The 15,841-nt window shown below is 42.6% G+C and overlaps 2 protein-coding genes and 1 non-coding gene across 16 annotated transcripts in view; 2 read left to right on the forward strand and 1 right to left on the reverse strand.

Annotated features, from left to right (window-relative positions):
• The window catches only part of ZNF106 (zinc finger protein 106), an 81,841-nt gene extending 67,430 nt beyond the window's left edge, over positions 1-14,411 (forward strand). For 6 of the 7 annotated variants that reach the window (XM_009209991.2, XM_009209992.3, XM_009209994.3 and 3 more), the window contains 7 exons: positions 2,820-3,011; positions 3,786-3,848; positions 5,261-5,380; positions 5,881-5,952; positions 6,717-6,788; positions 9,277-9,423; positions 9,870-14,411. In XM_009209991.2, the coding sequence (XP_009208255.2) occupies positions 2,820-3,011; positions 3,786-3,848; positions 5,261-5,380; positions 5,881-5,952; positions 6,717-6,788; positions 9,277-9,423; positions 9,870-9,926 (723 nt within the window). In that variant the 3' untranslated portion in view covers positions 9,927-14,411. The remainder of the gene's footprint in view (positions 1-2,819; positions 3,012-3,785; positions 3,849-5,260; positions 5,381-5,880; positions 5,953-6,716; positions 6,789-9,276; positions 9,424-9,869) is intronic. The other variant, XM_009209993.3, reaches the window with a different exon arrangement.
• Positions 102-208, forward strand: LOC116275976. Its single transcript, XR_004185442.1, has one exon. It is a non-coding gene; the product is annotated as a U6 spliceosomal RNA (small nuclear RNA).
• Positions 14,412-14,913: 502 nt separating the features above from the next.
• The window catches only part of CAPN3 (calpain 3), a 58,351-nt gene continuing 57,423 nt past the window's right edge, over positions 14,914-15,841 (reverse strand). For all 8 annotated transcript variants that reach the window (XR_004185189.1, XR_004185188.1, XM_031668796.1 and 5 more), the window contains one exon: positions 14,914-15,505. Coding sequence is in view for 6 of the 8 variants with exons in the window: in XM_031668796.1 (XP_031524656.1) it covers positions 15,479-15,505 (27 nt within the window). In the remaining 2 variants the exon portion in view is untranslated. The remainder of the gene's footprint in view (positions 15,506-15,841) is intronic.

The following is a 15,841-nucleotide window of genomic DNA, read 5'->3' on the forward strand; positions in this document are numbered from 1 at the left end:
ACTAAATTAAACCAAGCCTGAAGATTTGGGGCCAAATAATGAGTCATGGATTAAACTAGTCTGTCTCAACTTAAGAATGACATCATAAAAAATGAACTTAAGTGCTCACTTCGACAGCACATACACTAAATTTGGAATGATACAGAGAAGATTAGCATGGCCCCTGCGCAAGGATGACACGCAAATTCATGAAGCATTCCATATTAAAAAATAAATGAAGAAAAAGGAACTTAAATTCCATTGAGTATGACATTGGTGTGGTTTGGCACTGGTTTAGGGTTTCATGAGGGCGGTCCATCTGTGAGGTGAACTGAGAGGTTTGCTGTAATGCCCGAATGGCTTCATTCTTTCCTAACCCAGAGATAAATTCATTTGTTGACCTAGCCTTTATTGAGCATCTGTTATGTGCTAGGCCCCAGGATAAGGTTTAGTTTTTGATGGCCCTGTGTACTTTGATAAGGTAGTTGGACTTCATCTTACAGGCTTTAAAGTATGAGAAACAGGAAAAGTCACTGGAGTTGATAAGATTGGGAAAGATTGGTATTAGCGAAGGCAGGGAGACCATTTAGGAGGCTTTGTAGTGGAAGCTGACATGAAAAAGGTTAAACAGGATGAAGAGAAGGGAATGGAGGAAAGATATAATCTAAGAGGTAGAATTGATAGGTTTGATTGCTAATTAATTGTGGCAGCATATCCCCTGGTCATCTTGTAACCATGTGTTAGAATGGTACTATTACAGTGTCATTCATAGGCTACATGCTAGCTGGAACTAACAGAAGATGTGCATTAAAATATGTCATGGTTTCTGCCTACAGGAAACTTAAAAATCAAGTTAGAAGAATCTAGTGTGTATATAATGAAGTGCCAAGTGATTTGGTCTATTTGATATGATACATCACAGAAGGGCAATTAGTGAAGATTTTTGCATTCTAGATGCAGACAAGTTCTAAGTCTGATTAAATTGGATTAGGGCAATAGAAATGTAGAGGAAAGTAAATTTAAAATATTTTAAAGGCTAAAATGTGATAATTACCTGATTATCTTCTCTTTTGTGAGATTATCAGAAGTAGACAGAAGTGGCTGGATATGGTGGCTTATGCATATAATCCCAGCACTTTGGGAGACTGAGGTAGGAGGATTGCTTGAGCCCAGAAGTTCGAGACCAGCCTGAGCAACAAAGCAAGACTCCTGTTTCTCAAAAAAAAAAAAAAAAAAAAGATTTTTAAACTATTAAAGAAAAAAAAGCTAAGTATGGTGGCACACGCCTGTATTCCCAGCTACTCAGGAAGCTGAGGCAGGGGGATTGCTTGGGCCAGGACTTCAAGGCTGCAGTGAGCTATAATCACACCACTATACTCAAGCCTGGGTGACAGAGTGAGACCCTGTCTCTCTCTCTTTTTTTTTTAAGTAGTAGACAGAAGTAAGGAGCAAGACAATCTTGAGGCTAAATGATGAGATGATGACAAGAAATTCAAATGGAGAAGTTCTTTGAAGGATTGAAAAGCCCTGGAGAAAGATGGTCCTAGAGACAGACATTTGAGAATCTCTGCATAGATGCGAATTTTGGAAATGAGGGCTGGGCTTTTTCCTAGTTTGTCCATACTCTTAGAATGTAGTACTTCTGGAGTCACAACAGAAAACCAGGACTGTTTACCAGGGCCGGTCCACCTTTGGGTCCTGAGCTCCATTCAGTCTGTCTCCCTAGCACTTCAAGATGGCTGAAATCATTGCTCAGCAATATAGGCTCCCAGCCTTTATTGAGCCTATCTGAGCAATGATCAGCTGCTTAGTTTTTAGAAGCCTTATTCCAGGCATGCACCTAAAGAACTTTTGTGGAATTGGGAGGCTTAATGAACAGGGTTGGTTGGGGGATGAAGGAAAGAATTGTAAAATCTGAGATAAAAGAATGTTTTGGGATTCAGCATGTGACCCTGCCACTCTGGTATAATTAGGCTTCTATAGTCTACTAAATGATGACAGAGATGACATGGAGCCAGGTGCCAGAAGAACATCATAATAAGGAGAATTTAGGCCAGGCATGATGGCTCACGCCTGTAATCCCATCACTTTGGGAGGCTGAGGCGGGCGGATCACCTGAGGTTAGGAATTCAAGACCATCCTGTCCAACATGGTGAAACCCTGTCTTTACAAAAATATAAAAGCTAGCCAGGTGTGGTGGCAGGCACCTGTAATCCTAGCTACTCGGGAGGCTGAGGCAGGAGAATCGCTTGAACCCAGGAGGCGGAGGTTGCAGTGAGCTGAGCTGGCGCCACCGCACTCCAGCCTGGGCGACAGAGCGAGACTCTGTCTCAAAAAAAAAAAAAAAAAAAAAAAGTGGAGAATTTGAGACTTACTGAAATTGCCTAGGAAGGTAATTCTAAGTAGAGATTTTTGGAAACAGCATGACACATAGATTGCCTAAATTTTGGATGACAGAAATAGTTCCTGGGTCCGTGTCAGGGAAAATGCACTAGAGTTTGGGAAAAAAAAAAAAAAGTTCACCTTTCATTCTTATTAACTCACAGGTGGTGAAAGAGAACCAGTTTCTAATTAGGATGGGGATGGTGTGGGTTGAAATTATAAGTGAGTTTATAATGTAAGGGTTTGCCCTCCTCAGATCAAGGGATAGGGGAGGTTCAGCAAAGAGGGTTGGAGTGGGAAATAGCAGAGATGGATACATGAAGGCTGCAGAGTAGGTATGAAAATTTGAGTACAGGTGACAGAAATGAGAGTTTGTACCAAAGTAATGATTTTGGTTAATTGGTTTTGAAGTTTTCCAGCTAAGTTGTTTTTAGCTGTAATCTTGGCTTATTTTCCAGAACAACAAACGACTTGAGATCTTTGAATGCCATGGCCCCCGGGCAGTCAGCTGTCTTGCCACAGCTCAGGAAGGTGCCCGAAAACTGCTGGTCGTGGGCTCTTATGACTGCACCATTAGTGTACGTGACGCCCGGAATGGACTGCTCCTCAGAACTCTGGAGGGCCATAGCAAAACCATTCTTTGCATGAAGGCAAGTACAGTGCAAGAGAATAGGAGTTGTCTGGCACAAATAGAAGGGTTTTGAGGCCAGGCGGGGTGACTCTCGTCTGTAGTCCCAGCACTTTGGGAGGGCGAGGCAGGGAGATCGCTTGAGCTCAGAAGTTCGAGACCAGCCAGGGCAGCATGGCAAAACTCCATCTCTCCAAAAAAATACAAAAGTTAGTGGGATGTTGTGGTGTGCACCTGTACTACTCACGAGGCTGAGGTGGGAGGATCACTTGAGCACAGAAGATCGAGGCTGCAGTGAGCCATGATTGTGCCACTGTACTCCAGCGCGGGCAACAGAGTGAGACCTTGACTCAAGCAAAGCAAAACAAAACAGAGAAGGGTTTTAAATGGCATTTCCCGTGTTGTCTCACGCATCATTTAGAAACACCACCTCAGAAAGAGCGAGGAGATTGCAAACCTTTTCTTCACACCAACATCACCAAGTGATGCACTTTCCTTTGAGAAGCAATGAGTGTATTTTGTTATAGAGTGGGTATACTCGAATGCCTTTCTAGGCTGCTTCATAGTCATTCTGGAAAGGTAACAAACCTAATAATACATTATCAGTTAATTAGCATGCTTGGTAGGGGGGCATAGGTTTCAGCTAAGAAAATTTGTCTGAGAAACTTTTATACCTAGTTCATCGTGCTCATCTCAAAATAGGATGGAAATTAGAATTTACCAATGTGTTTTACAAGTTGTAGAGAAAATTGAGAACCGTGTACAGAATCTGACATGTTGAATTTTTTTCTTTAAGGTGGTGAATGATCTCGTGTTCAGTGGCTCCAGTGATCAGTCAGTCCATGCCCACAACATTCATGTAAGCTATGTTGGTGTTGTGTAAAGAAACCTTGAATAAAATAATGGTTAAAGCTTGATGGTTTTCTTAAACTTCTTGCAATTTAAATTAAGCCCTTTATCCACCGAAGGGATTTGTCATCATCCCTATGCATGTGCTCTTGGATAATATTGTGTAACCTAGAAATTCTGCCTCATCAACGTTTTTAATGGTGGACAGACAGACTCAAAGTTTATGTAAGGTTTAGTTTGAATGCCCCATTTAAAATTGAAATAAACGGAACAGCTGAGGCTTTCAGAAAGTGGGTATGATATGTAGTTAAAATAGAACTAGTAAAAACAGCTGAGAGCTGGGCCCAATGGCTGTCACCGGTAATGCCAGCTACTCAGAAGGCTGAGGCGGGAGGATCACTTGAGGCCAGGAGTTTGAGATTAGCCTAGGCAAAATAGTGGCCCTGTCTCTTAAAAAAATTTTTTTAAATAAGCTGGGCATGGCAGTGTGTCCTGTAATTCTAGCTACTCAGGAGGCCGAGGTGGGAGGATTGTTTGGGCCCAGGAGTTCAAGGCTGCAGTGAGGTATGATCGCACCACCGCACTCCAGCCTGGGTGACCAAGTGAGACCCCATTTCTTTTTCTTTTTATCTTTTTTTTTTTTTTTTTTTTTGTTGAGATGGGGATCTCACTTTGTCACCCAGGCTGGAGTGCAGTGGTGCGTTCTTGACTCACTGCAGCCTCAACCTCCTAAGCTCAAGGGATCCTCCCACCTCAGCCCCCCAGGTAGCTGGGACTAAGGGTGTGAGCCTCCATGCCTGGCTAATTTTTTCATATTTTTTTGTAGAGATGGGGTCTTTTGCCCAGGCTGGTCTTGAACTCCTGAGCTCAAGTGATCTGCCCACCTCGGCCTCCCAAAGTGTTGGAATTATAGGCGTGAGCCACTGCACCCAGCCTGTGAGACCCTGTCTCTTAAAAAAATGAACAACAGAAATAGCTGAGAGAGTGTTCTCAGGTCATAGAGGCAGCTACGTTCCTGGTCTATAACCTCAGAATAATAATTTGAAGCTCAGTTCCTGGTCTGTAACCTCAGAATAATAATTCCCAACTGATAGACTTGCGGTCTAGATCCAGTGAAATGAAAAAAGTAAAAGTACTTGGAAGGCTGTAAATACAGGTAGAGTTTTGGCCGCTTTCTTTCCATGACATTAGAGTCTTTCCATCAGGATACAATCCATATATTTTGTATATGTAATAAATGATTGTGGAATACTTCTGCTGTTAAAGTTAATACTATTAATACTATTTGTACAGTTAATGCTATTAATTGTATTAATTGTACGTGTACAGTATTCTCAGAATTATGCCTCTTAGAATTACAGAATTATAACCAGGAAGGAGTCTCGAAAGTCAGTCTGGTGACGCTTACTTCTCTTCTGACAGACTGGTGAGCTCGTGCGGATCTATAAAGGTCACAATCACGCAGTGACTGTGGTGAATATCCTAGGAAAAGTGATGGTGACTGCTTGCCTGGATAAATTTGTTCGTGTCTATGAATTACAGGTAGAATTTAGATTATTTTGCTTGAATGATTTGGGGAGATTGTCTATTTGAGTTTAGTGTTGATTTTTGATACAGTAAGGTGGGATGGAACCCAGGAATCTGCATTTTCATGAGCTTTCTAGATAATTATAAAGAAGCTGGCCTGTGGACTACAACTTTCAGAAACTGCTCTGAGACACTTGATCTGGCTCATGGGTGTCAAAACTTAATTTCTAGTTCTAGTTAATTTATAGTTCTCCTTGTGTGCAATTTCAAGTTTGAAACTCTGATTCTAACAAAATTGATTTTATTACTTCTAATTACCAGCTCCCTCCTTGTATAGTAGAACGTAAAAGAAAAATTGTCATTAGATTATATTTCTGTTAGAATGCTACTAGTGCTTCCACTTAGCACCTCAGGTGTGGTTTTAAACCTGCCAAAGGCCTTTAGGGACTGTACTTATTAAACGCAAGGTATAAATAACTTTAATTCTTTCTTTTTTTTTTTTTCTTCTGCCTAAGTCTCATGATCGATTACAAGTTTATGGAGGACACAAAGACATGATTATGTGTATGACCATCCATAAAAGCATGGTAAGTGTTATTTGTCATGTCAGATATTTGCTTTTGAACGTGTTTGCTAAAAAATTCTTGTCACTTCCAAAAGTGACATCTGCTTCTGATATGCCTCATTGTTAAGTACCTTCCCATCTCTTGGCATAATAGGGAAGTAACCAGGGGACAGTGTTGAACATTCCATTGTCTATTAACAGCCAAAATTATTACAATAAAAATGGTAGTATCAACTACAGTTAAATAGAAGGTAAATTTAAGATGCTTCAAAAAACTGAGTGGTGCCTTTTCCAGAGACGTGATCTGAATAGAACACTGGAATGGAGTCAGGAGATTTGGCCAGTGTGGCATGGCTACAGCAGATCTAAAAGTAGAAACCAACTCACATAACCCTGCTAAGCCTTTTTTTTTTTTACTTTTAAGTTATGGATGTTTTTCAGACTCTGAGTGGTAGAATCTTTCTTTTCCAGTGAAATGCAGGTGCCTAACAGAGCACCCAGTAGAAACCAGGGCTACCCCAGTTAGAGTAGAAAGGCCAAGTGGGTGCCTCTGAGGCCTGCCACTCCTCTCTGCCCTCGTCCCGAGTGGCTTTCTAAGGAGCACAGCTGCAAAATACCTAGACTGGAAGATCTGGAAACTACTTTCCCATTCTACTACTCTGGAGCTGGTTTTGATTTAGGGTTTTGTTTTCTTGTAGCTGCTTCAAGGAGCTTGTGACTTGTTTTGAGGGTGTTTTGTAGTTTGTATGTATTTTGGTCTGACACTATAAACCTGTCTTTCTCCAGATTTACACTGGCTGTTATGATGGCAGTATTCAGGCCGTGAGGCTTAATCTGATGCAGAATTACCGCTGTTGGGTAAGGAGTGAAACTCTTCTTGTCACTGGACTTGGAGAGGTTGCTTTACCCTAGACTAATTGATGTTCATTAGCATCAGTGTAGCATTTTATATTTTAGCATCTACTTTATGCCTTACACTGTAGATCACAGGCTGTCTCCTAGGTGGTGGTTTTGTTTATCATAAAATCAATACATGCTTAGAAAGCAACAGTACAGCAATATATGAAATAAAAAGTGGAAGTGCTTATTTTGGTAATGGTACTATCCCTTCTACTCCTGCTCATCAGAGATTACTAGTATTAACGGTTTGGTTTGTGTCCTCATTGGTTTTTGAGGAATAGGCAAAGAAAAACAGTTTAAGGTCTTGTAAGTTCCAAACCTTAGTTCATCAGGCTGAATTGTGTGATTTTTATTTTGGGGTGAGGGCTGATGATTAACCCTTAAAATTTTCACACTATTTCTTATAAGCCTTAATTTTTTTTTGTCAGTTCTAACAATGGTAGCTTTTCCCTAAAACCCTAAGATCCTTTTCAGCATTGATGGCATGAACTTGACACTCTCCATTTTAAAATTCGACTTTACACTTGTCCACAGCCTAGTGACTTTTCAGCTCTCTACACGTTACTATCTTTGCTTTTTAATTTTCTCAGTGAAGGCAAGCAAAATCTAGTACAGTTCCTCTTAATCCAAGGGGGATATGGTCAATGTTTTTTTGATGTGGTAATCAAGAGGGCTAAGTGACTAACAGGCAGTAGCCAATATAGTGTAGATATGTTGGACAAAGGGACAATTCACAGCGTAGATATGTTGGACAAAGGGACAATTCACAGTGTAGATATGTTGGACAAAGGGGTGAGATGCAGTGGGATGGCGGGAGATTTCATCACACTGCTCAGAATAGTGTGTAATTTAAAACTCAAGAATCGTTTATTTTGGAAATTTTCCAATTAATATTTTTGAAGATCAGTTAACCACAGGTAACTAAAACCTCAGAAAGTAAAACCATGGATAAGGAGGCACTACTGAACGACAGGATGCAGAGTACACAAATAGAGTTAATCTATAGAGAGAAATGGGAAAGATACCTCTGACTTTATAGAGAGAAGGATGGAGTAGTACTGACAGAGGAGAAACTTAACTTTGCATTCCCCCCTTTTTTTTTTTTTTTTTTGAGACAGAATCTTCTGTTGCCAAGCTGGAGTGCAGTGGCATGATCTCAGCTCACTGCAACCTCCACCTCCGGAGTTCAAGCGATTCTCCCGCCTCAGCCGCCCAAGTAGCTGGGAACACAGGCGCCCGCCACCACACCCAGCTAATTTTTGTATTTTTAGTACAGACAGGGTTTCACCATGTTGGCCAGGCTGGTCTTGAACTCGCATCCAGCCCGTATTTTTTCTTTTTTTTTTCTGTAGGGACAGGGTCTCACTGTGTTGCCCAGGCTGGTCTTGAACTCCTGGGCTGAAGTAAACCACCCACCTCGGCCTCTCAAAGTGCCACCTCTCACTGAGCCACCACTTGGGAAGCATAAGACACTGGCTTGTGCTTTCTAATACATGAAATTAAGCTACATTTATAAGTAAAATTATAGCTTAAAAAAATAAGTAGGTAATCGTAAGATTGAGATTCAAGTGATAAAGGCTGTGAGTAAAGTCAGGCTTCCATGGCAAACACAGTATTCTGCAATAAATATTTCCACAAATGTAGTTTTCTTTATCAGACATTTTTATTTTCACGTTTACATTCAGTAGTTCTTAGAATTGTTAAAAATAGCCCTTTCGGGCCGGGCGTAGTGGCTCACGCCTATAATCCCAGCACTTTGGGAGGCCAAGGTGGGCAGATCACTTGAGGTTGGGAGTTTGAGACCAGCCTGACCAACATGGTGAAACCCTGTCTTTACTAAAAAAAAAAAAAAAGTACAAAATTAACTGGGTGTGGTGGTGCACACCTGTAATCCCAGCTACTTGGGAGGCTGAGGCAGGAGAACTGCTTGAACCTGGGGGGCAGAGGTTGCAGTGAGCCGAGATCGTGCCACCGCACTCTAGCCTGGGTGACAAGAGTGAAACTGCATCTCAAGAAAAAAAAAAAAAAGAAAAGCCCTTTTGGTACAATAGGAAAGGTATTTGTCTTTTGTGTTGAATAAACTAAGAAAGAAACTCAATTTTATGATGGCAACATAAAAAATACAGTTTCAACAGAATTTTATGGTAATTTATCCATAAATATTTGCTGACCTTTTTCTGATTTAAGAAGTTGTAATTGCTATGTTAGTGCTTTGCCCTCTCAAAATATCAAAATAGCAAAAGATTTTTCCAGTCTTTTCAAGGTTCCTCGTTATGCTGATATTTTGGTCGCCTTGGCTTTGTTGTCTTTTCTAGCCAAGAATAAATTTAAAATAAGGGGCTGGCTTTTTGCTTCCATAGTGCCTATGGGATCCAGGTGGGGGCTGTTCTGATTCACGTTCACTGCACCCTTTTTCACCGAGTCCCCTCATTTTCTTTCTCTCCAGTGGCATGGCTGCTCTCTGATATTCGGCGTTGTAGATCATTTAAAACAACACTTGCTGACCGACCACACTAATCCCAACTTCCAGACTCTGAAATGTCGCTGGAAGAACTGCGATGCTTTTTTCACTGCTAGGAAAGGATCCAAACAGGTACATTAGTGGGACTTGAGGTTCGCCTGGGATTCAGTAGACTGCTCAGAGCAGGGGCTAGAAAACCTTTTTTGTTTTATTATTGAGAATTGCCATATATAGGGAGGGCCTATGGTTTTTCTTTTTATGATTCAGAGATTTGGGGGGTAGCTTAGTGAAGTTTCAAATGAAGAATTAGGTCATTTTTGAGAAAGGGCCTAGAGAACATTTTCAAATGTTTCAAATCCAGTAACTGAACCTGGAGATTTATTACAGTGCTCTTGTGCTGAGACAACAGCTCACCTTTAAGTACACGCTTTCATGTAAGTTAGCGAAGTGCTGGCTCCTGACTGCCTTTCCCGTCTGGATCCTAGGTGGAATGGACCCACGCGGCTTTCCTTGGCTTTGACTTTCTCCTGTCTTACTCTCAACTTCTCTCTCATGGGTCCTTTTCCCTTCATTCCTAGGATGCTGCAGGACATATTGAACGACATGCTGAAGATGACAGCAAAATTGATTCATGAAGTTGTTTGCCTCCCACGTTGGGAAGTCATTAGTTGAACTGTTTTCACATCAGCCCCCCACACAGGCCACTCTCTTCCCTTCCTTGGTGAAGCAAGGAAGGAGAAAGCGGTTACTAGCCAGGCCTCTAGCATAAGTCTGGGCAGCTCTATGGGATGATAGATTACTCTTTAAGTTCGTGCTGGAGGTTTTAAATAGATTTAGACAGATGTTAGGGAACCACACTCCTCTGGGACAGCATGGCATATAGTGATTTATGCTACTTGCGTTCTCCAGGTGTTTATTAAAGATACAGATCCTAATTGGTTACCCAGTTTGACCCTAATCATATGTATATTTTATTGACTTCAGTTTGCAATGTTTAGTTTATGTTCTTATGATGGTTTAAACCTATAGTCAGGCTTTTAAGTACAAATTTGTTTAAGTGCTAGACGTTCGGGATCAGTTTTAATTTCTCTATTTGTAATAGCTGGGTATTCAAACTGGAAGCAAATAGTTTTCTTTCTTAACAATTATGTGCAGTGTGTGTCCCTGTTTTCTTGCTTCATAGATGGACAGAGCTGGCTTTAAGTGCTAAAGGACACAGTAGATTTTTGACAAACAGTGGCTGCTCTGCTGACCATATTTTAGGAATTCAGAAAGCAAATCACATGGTGACAAGTCCTTACAACACCACTTCCTAGCAAACCTCTGTAAATGTGGATAGAAAGCTCAGTGTGAGGCAGTGCGTAGACCTAATGTCTACCTTTACGTTTGCTGTTGAACTGGGCACTACCTGCCACAGATCCTGTCAGGCTGTTGCAGCTGGAGGTGTACCTTTATCTTCCTTTCTAGCGTCTGACCCTGCAAGCCTAATGTCGGTTTGAACCCTTTTTGGTTTGTTCAGTTGCCAGCCTCCATCTCTCCCACTATATGGCTGTGCCTAGACTGATGGCAGCCATCCAGTATTCCTCTGGGCTCATGGGTGTTTTCCACCCCTCTGCAGCACCCAAGATGGTGGGGGAGAAGGGGTTAGAATAAAGCATCTGAATACGGTTTTTAGGACCTCAAGCAGACTTCCTAGAGACTTGTTTCTGAGACAGTTCTTTGCCTTCACTTCCCTGCTAGGTGGGAAAGAAGAGTGGAGCAGAGACTCTGCCTGGCCACTGAGAACAGCCAAATTCACAAACCCTCAGTGGGGCTTTGTTTTTGGATTCTCTCCAGACTCATCAGTAAACCTGTAGAAGTGTTGCTTTCCAGCCTTTTGTTTCTGGATCCTCAAAACTCAGAAAGTGGCCAGGCGTGGTGGCTCATGCCTGTAATCCCAGCACTTTGGGAGGCTGAGGCAGGCAGATCACCTGAGGTTAGGAGTTGGAGACCAGCCTGGCCAACATGGCAAAACCCCATTTCTACTAAAAATACAAAAATAAGCTGGGCGTGGTGGTGTGTGCTTGTAATCCCAGCTGCTCAGGAGGCTGAGGCAGGAGAATCGCTTGAACCCGGGAGGCGGAGATTGTAGTGAGCCGAGATTGCGCTACTGCACTCCAGCCTGGGTGACAGAGTGAGACTCCATCTCAAAAAAAACAAAAAACAAAAAACCTCAGAAAGCTTCTTCAGAGAGAGAAAATAAGGGGGAGGAGCCCAGGGCCACATACCAAGCTTTGGGACATGCTCTCTGGGATTGCAGAGCATCCAGGTCTGTCTTCGCCCCTATTAGTGCACACACATCTACTCACATGTGTTCCCTCAGGCTATCGGGCAGGGGGACTTCACCAGGGGGTTCATGGATAGGCTTCAAGAGGGTCTGTGAACCCCCAGAAATTGTGTGTGAGACTGAGTATGTGTTCTTTTTTCCAGAAAAGGCTCCAGTGGTTCTTAGTTGATCCAAAAAATGTTAAGAATTAATCTAGAAGGCTGGGCTTGGTGGTTCACGCCTATAATCCTAGCACTTTGGGAGGCCGAGGTGGGTGGATCACTCAAGGTCAGGCGTTTGAGACCAGCCTGGCCAACATGGTGAAACCCAGTCTCTACTAAAAATACAAAAATTAGCTGAGTGTGGTGGCGTGTGCCTGTAGTCTCAGCTACTTGGGAGGCTGAGACAGGAGAATCACTTGAACCTGGGAGGTAGAAGTTGCAGTGAGCCAAGATCCTACCACTGCATTCCAGCCTGGGCAACAGAGTGAAACTCCACCTCAAAAAAGAAAAAAAGGTTAATCTAGGAGATAATGAATGGCCTAGTACTAGATAATAAATGCCCCCACAAGTTCTTGACTTCTGTCCTTGGGGAAAGCCATTTTGTTAACCACACTAGTGAAATTTATGTGATGCTTAATGGAGAACAGAGAAGATCTTGTTGCAAAAAATGTGTTAAATATTCGTGCTGTTTCTGTGTGAGATTAAGAAGCTTTTCCCACCTCTCACCCCTGTTTCCTATAAGGATATCCAGAGAAGCCAAGCTGTTCTGTGTGTTTGGGAATGGTCGTTTCCCGGGAAGATGCATTTGGATCGATGACTAAACCTGGCCCTTTTCTCTGGGCTGTAGTGAAGCCGCATTTTCATGCTGGCTGGCTGTGTGCTGAGAGAGCCTCGAATGCTCTGCGGCATAGTGCCCTTCTGCCCTGCCTGAGGATGTGTCGAAAAGATGAGAGTGGAGGAGCCTTTGTGCAGCAGGAAGAGGCTAGGTGAGGTGTCGGGCAGTTGTGGGGAACTTCTGAGAGTATTACAGACTGGTAGAATCAGTAAGAACTCCGATTTGGATGTCGCTTTGGTGGAACTGTGTGTCTGTATCTGCCTGTGTATGTGCAAGTGTGCAGGTTCCTTTGTGTGCATGTGTACGCGTGGGAACCTGTACTTGTCATATTTTTCTTCATTTCACGAAGGCTTTTTTTGAAGCAGTGGCAGTAATAATGCCTTTGTTTCAAGAACACATGAAATTCTTTTAACACCAGATTAGCATGTTACCCAAAATGAACCGTTCTAGCCCTCTGTTAAGAAATAAAGGGACCATAAGCATTTTGGCTGCTTATGGTTGTGTGTTACTACTTACAAGTGTCTTGAAAATTATGCAGAACTTTGCCTTCTTTTTTTAATGTCTTCCACAATGTCGTGACTTATTATAACCCTGTTTCCCCTCAGAGAAGAGCTGTGGCTCAGGGATCTTTGTTGACTCTGGCATTTAGTAGCTTTGTGAAGGAAGGAAACCATTAAGTGACCTGACAAAAACTGATTGATGTCTTTAAAGTAGTTGGAACCACTTTTAGAATGTTATTCTTGGTTGCTTTTGCCTACTTCTAATGGCTTAAAGCCAAGAAAACCATAGTATAAATCCTTTTGTGTACCTATGCTAGTGTTAAAATGGCAGTTTGTTCTGATGAAATATGTCACTTCAAGTTTTATGTGAGAGTTTTTAATTAGGTTAAAAATAATTTTGGCATACCTCTCTACTCAGTTTATAAAGCAATTCCACACAATGCAAACAAAACTCTAACAGCAAAGGTTATCTTGACCTGATGTTACTTGAATTTGAGAGCAAGTCATTACTTACTACTGCACTCTTGCTTTTGTGGGAAAAACTTTTTTCTTCCCCAGAAGAGTTAACAGTTGAGTGTTCAGCTCCTGACTTACCTTTAATTTAGAGGCAATATTATTACTGTTTAAGTGATTATTTGCTTGCCACAGGTTTTATTTTGTCTTTTTTCTGGTAGATTATACAATGGACAACTTTAGTGATGAGGCATGTGAATGATTTGGTGGGAGTAGGTATATACTTAGTGGAATGGTGTATTTTATGGAAGAGAATTCATTGGAGGTGAGATTGAAGTATATTGTAAAGTGGGATTTGAACAGCACATATGCTCTGGTTTGCTCAAATAACTGCAGTTTATGCTTGCTTCTCAATTTTGTTTCTGTTACCTAAACGGGAGCTTCTAGAATTATGAAGGCCATACCTGCCACATTTATAAAATAATGGTTTTATTCCTGCCCCCAAATCATCAGGTTCCTCGGGTTTAAGAGAAGCGGTCTCACAGACGGGAATAGAAGTTGTGGTGGAGGTGATTTGGGATAGACTGAGTTCCCTATGCAAGTGGATGTGAGCTCCTCATAGAAACCAGACCTACTGTGTTAGACAGTAACCTCTAACCTCACCTCCTCCAAGCCCAAGTGTACAGCCCTGCTGGGTTACCTGGTGACTAAATTTCCCAGATTCACTCTAAACTCAAGGTAGTGACCCAAATAAACTGGGAGAGGAGCGTGTCAAGGAGGAAAAGCTGTTGAAAATCTTTCTCCTATTTAAGAGAAATATATGCCCTAGAGCTGCTCCAGCACCCTTGGTTTCTGATTTTTTAATATTGAATATGGATTACAAGAATGAAATCAGATGACTGCAAAAATGTTTATAAGCAAATAGCCTTCTTACATTTTGGTATAAAGCTGTGAACTTCATAACTTTGTAAAGCAAGATATAAAGCAAATACAAGAGGAAAATAAAGTACTTTTACTAACTGACAGTTTACTTTCGTTACCTTGTCTGCATATTCATGGTCAGCCCTTTCCACGTTGGCTTAGCGAGGAAGAAGGAAACTGGGTGGAAAACACAGGATGCCTGTAGATATGCCACAGGCCATGGTCCAGGTAAGTTTAGCAAACTGCTGCGTTCAGGGTTTTGTCCACGGTCACACGACAGGCCAGTTAGTGAACAGAGGAGCTAGGATAGCTCAATCTCCACTCCATTACATTCAGGTAACTGGCCCCTCCTGTTGTACATAACCCATTTATTCTTGATATCTTTTACAGTAACAACTATTCCTCTGCCTTCCTTTTATGTCTTGGAAAGTATCTGAGCAATTCCTATGCTCAAGAAATAGCAATAGGCATGATTAAAGGGGGGGTTCAAGATTTTTTGTGTATGTTTTTCATTGTTCTCTTCTAGGTCATAGGTGAGTGTAGAATTGGAAGCCATTCAGTCATGCTATGGCTGATATCTAAATGTGAGACAACAAAACACAAGGGGACCAGCCATACACATGCCTTTATTTAGATCAGCTTTTTTTAAAATGCAGCCAAACTTACGAGTCGGACAGCCCAAAGTAACCAGCCCTATTCCACTGAGTGAGTTTACCCCACAGCAGGCCTCTCCTGAAATAACCAGGCAGAACCCAGTGCTGGTTTGGTTCCTGGTCCATGGTGGGAGAGCGTGAAGATGATGGAGGGCTCTAGCACAAGGGGGTGCTGAGTGCCACCAGCAGGTGCTTCTGCAGACAGCCTGGAGCAAGGTTAGCAGGAGCACTCGCTTCAGAACCAAGGCGGCTCGGACCAGAGGCAGGCACTTTCCTCCACACGGCAGAGAGACAAGGGCTTGTTCTTCCTACCTCACTGCTTTACTAAAGGGCCAGGCTAGGCATGACTGGTCAGGGATGAGGAGGGGGTAAAATGGAGGAGGAACAGGACTGATGAGGTGCCTGGAGGACTGCAGGGGTGCAGCTGCTGGGTCCTTTGAGGTACGTGGCTTTGGAAATAGAGGGCGAGATGGAAATCCTGAGTGATCCTGCGTGGCTTTGGATGAGGCCAGCCTGGTTCAGGCATACATGGTGAGCTGCAGCCACTGAAAGAAGTCCCAAGATCAGAACGTAGATCAGAAAAGAGTGACCCCGCGCCCCAGGAATCTTACGGGCAAGAGGAAAGGGAACAGTCCCAGTAGGTCAGACCTCTGGAAGATTTTCCAAGAAGCAGTGGCTTACTGTTTCCTTTCTCCTAGATCTTCCCTAAGAAGGTGCATGTTTTCCAGCATCGAGTGACTGGGGGGGCAGAGGTCCCTTTAGGCCTCAAGTGCATGTGTCCTGTGAGCCCGCTGAGCCTCCCTCCACGTTCTGTTCCTATCCCCTCCCTCCACCACTGTGTGGAAATGAGCACACCGTGGGTCCAGTCTGCCTTGCTGACC

Source organism: Papio anubis, chromosome 7 (genome assembly GCF_008728515.1).
Source record: "Papio anubis isolate 15944 chromosome 7, Panubis1.0, whole genome shotgun sequence".
Classification (NCBI taxonomy): domain Eukaryota; kingdom Metazoa; phylum Chordata; class Mammalia; order Primates; family Cercopithecidae; genus Papio; species Papio anubis.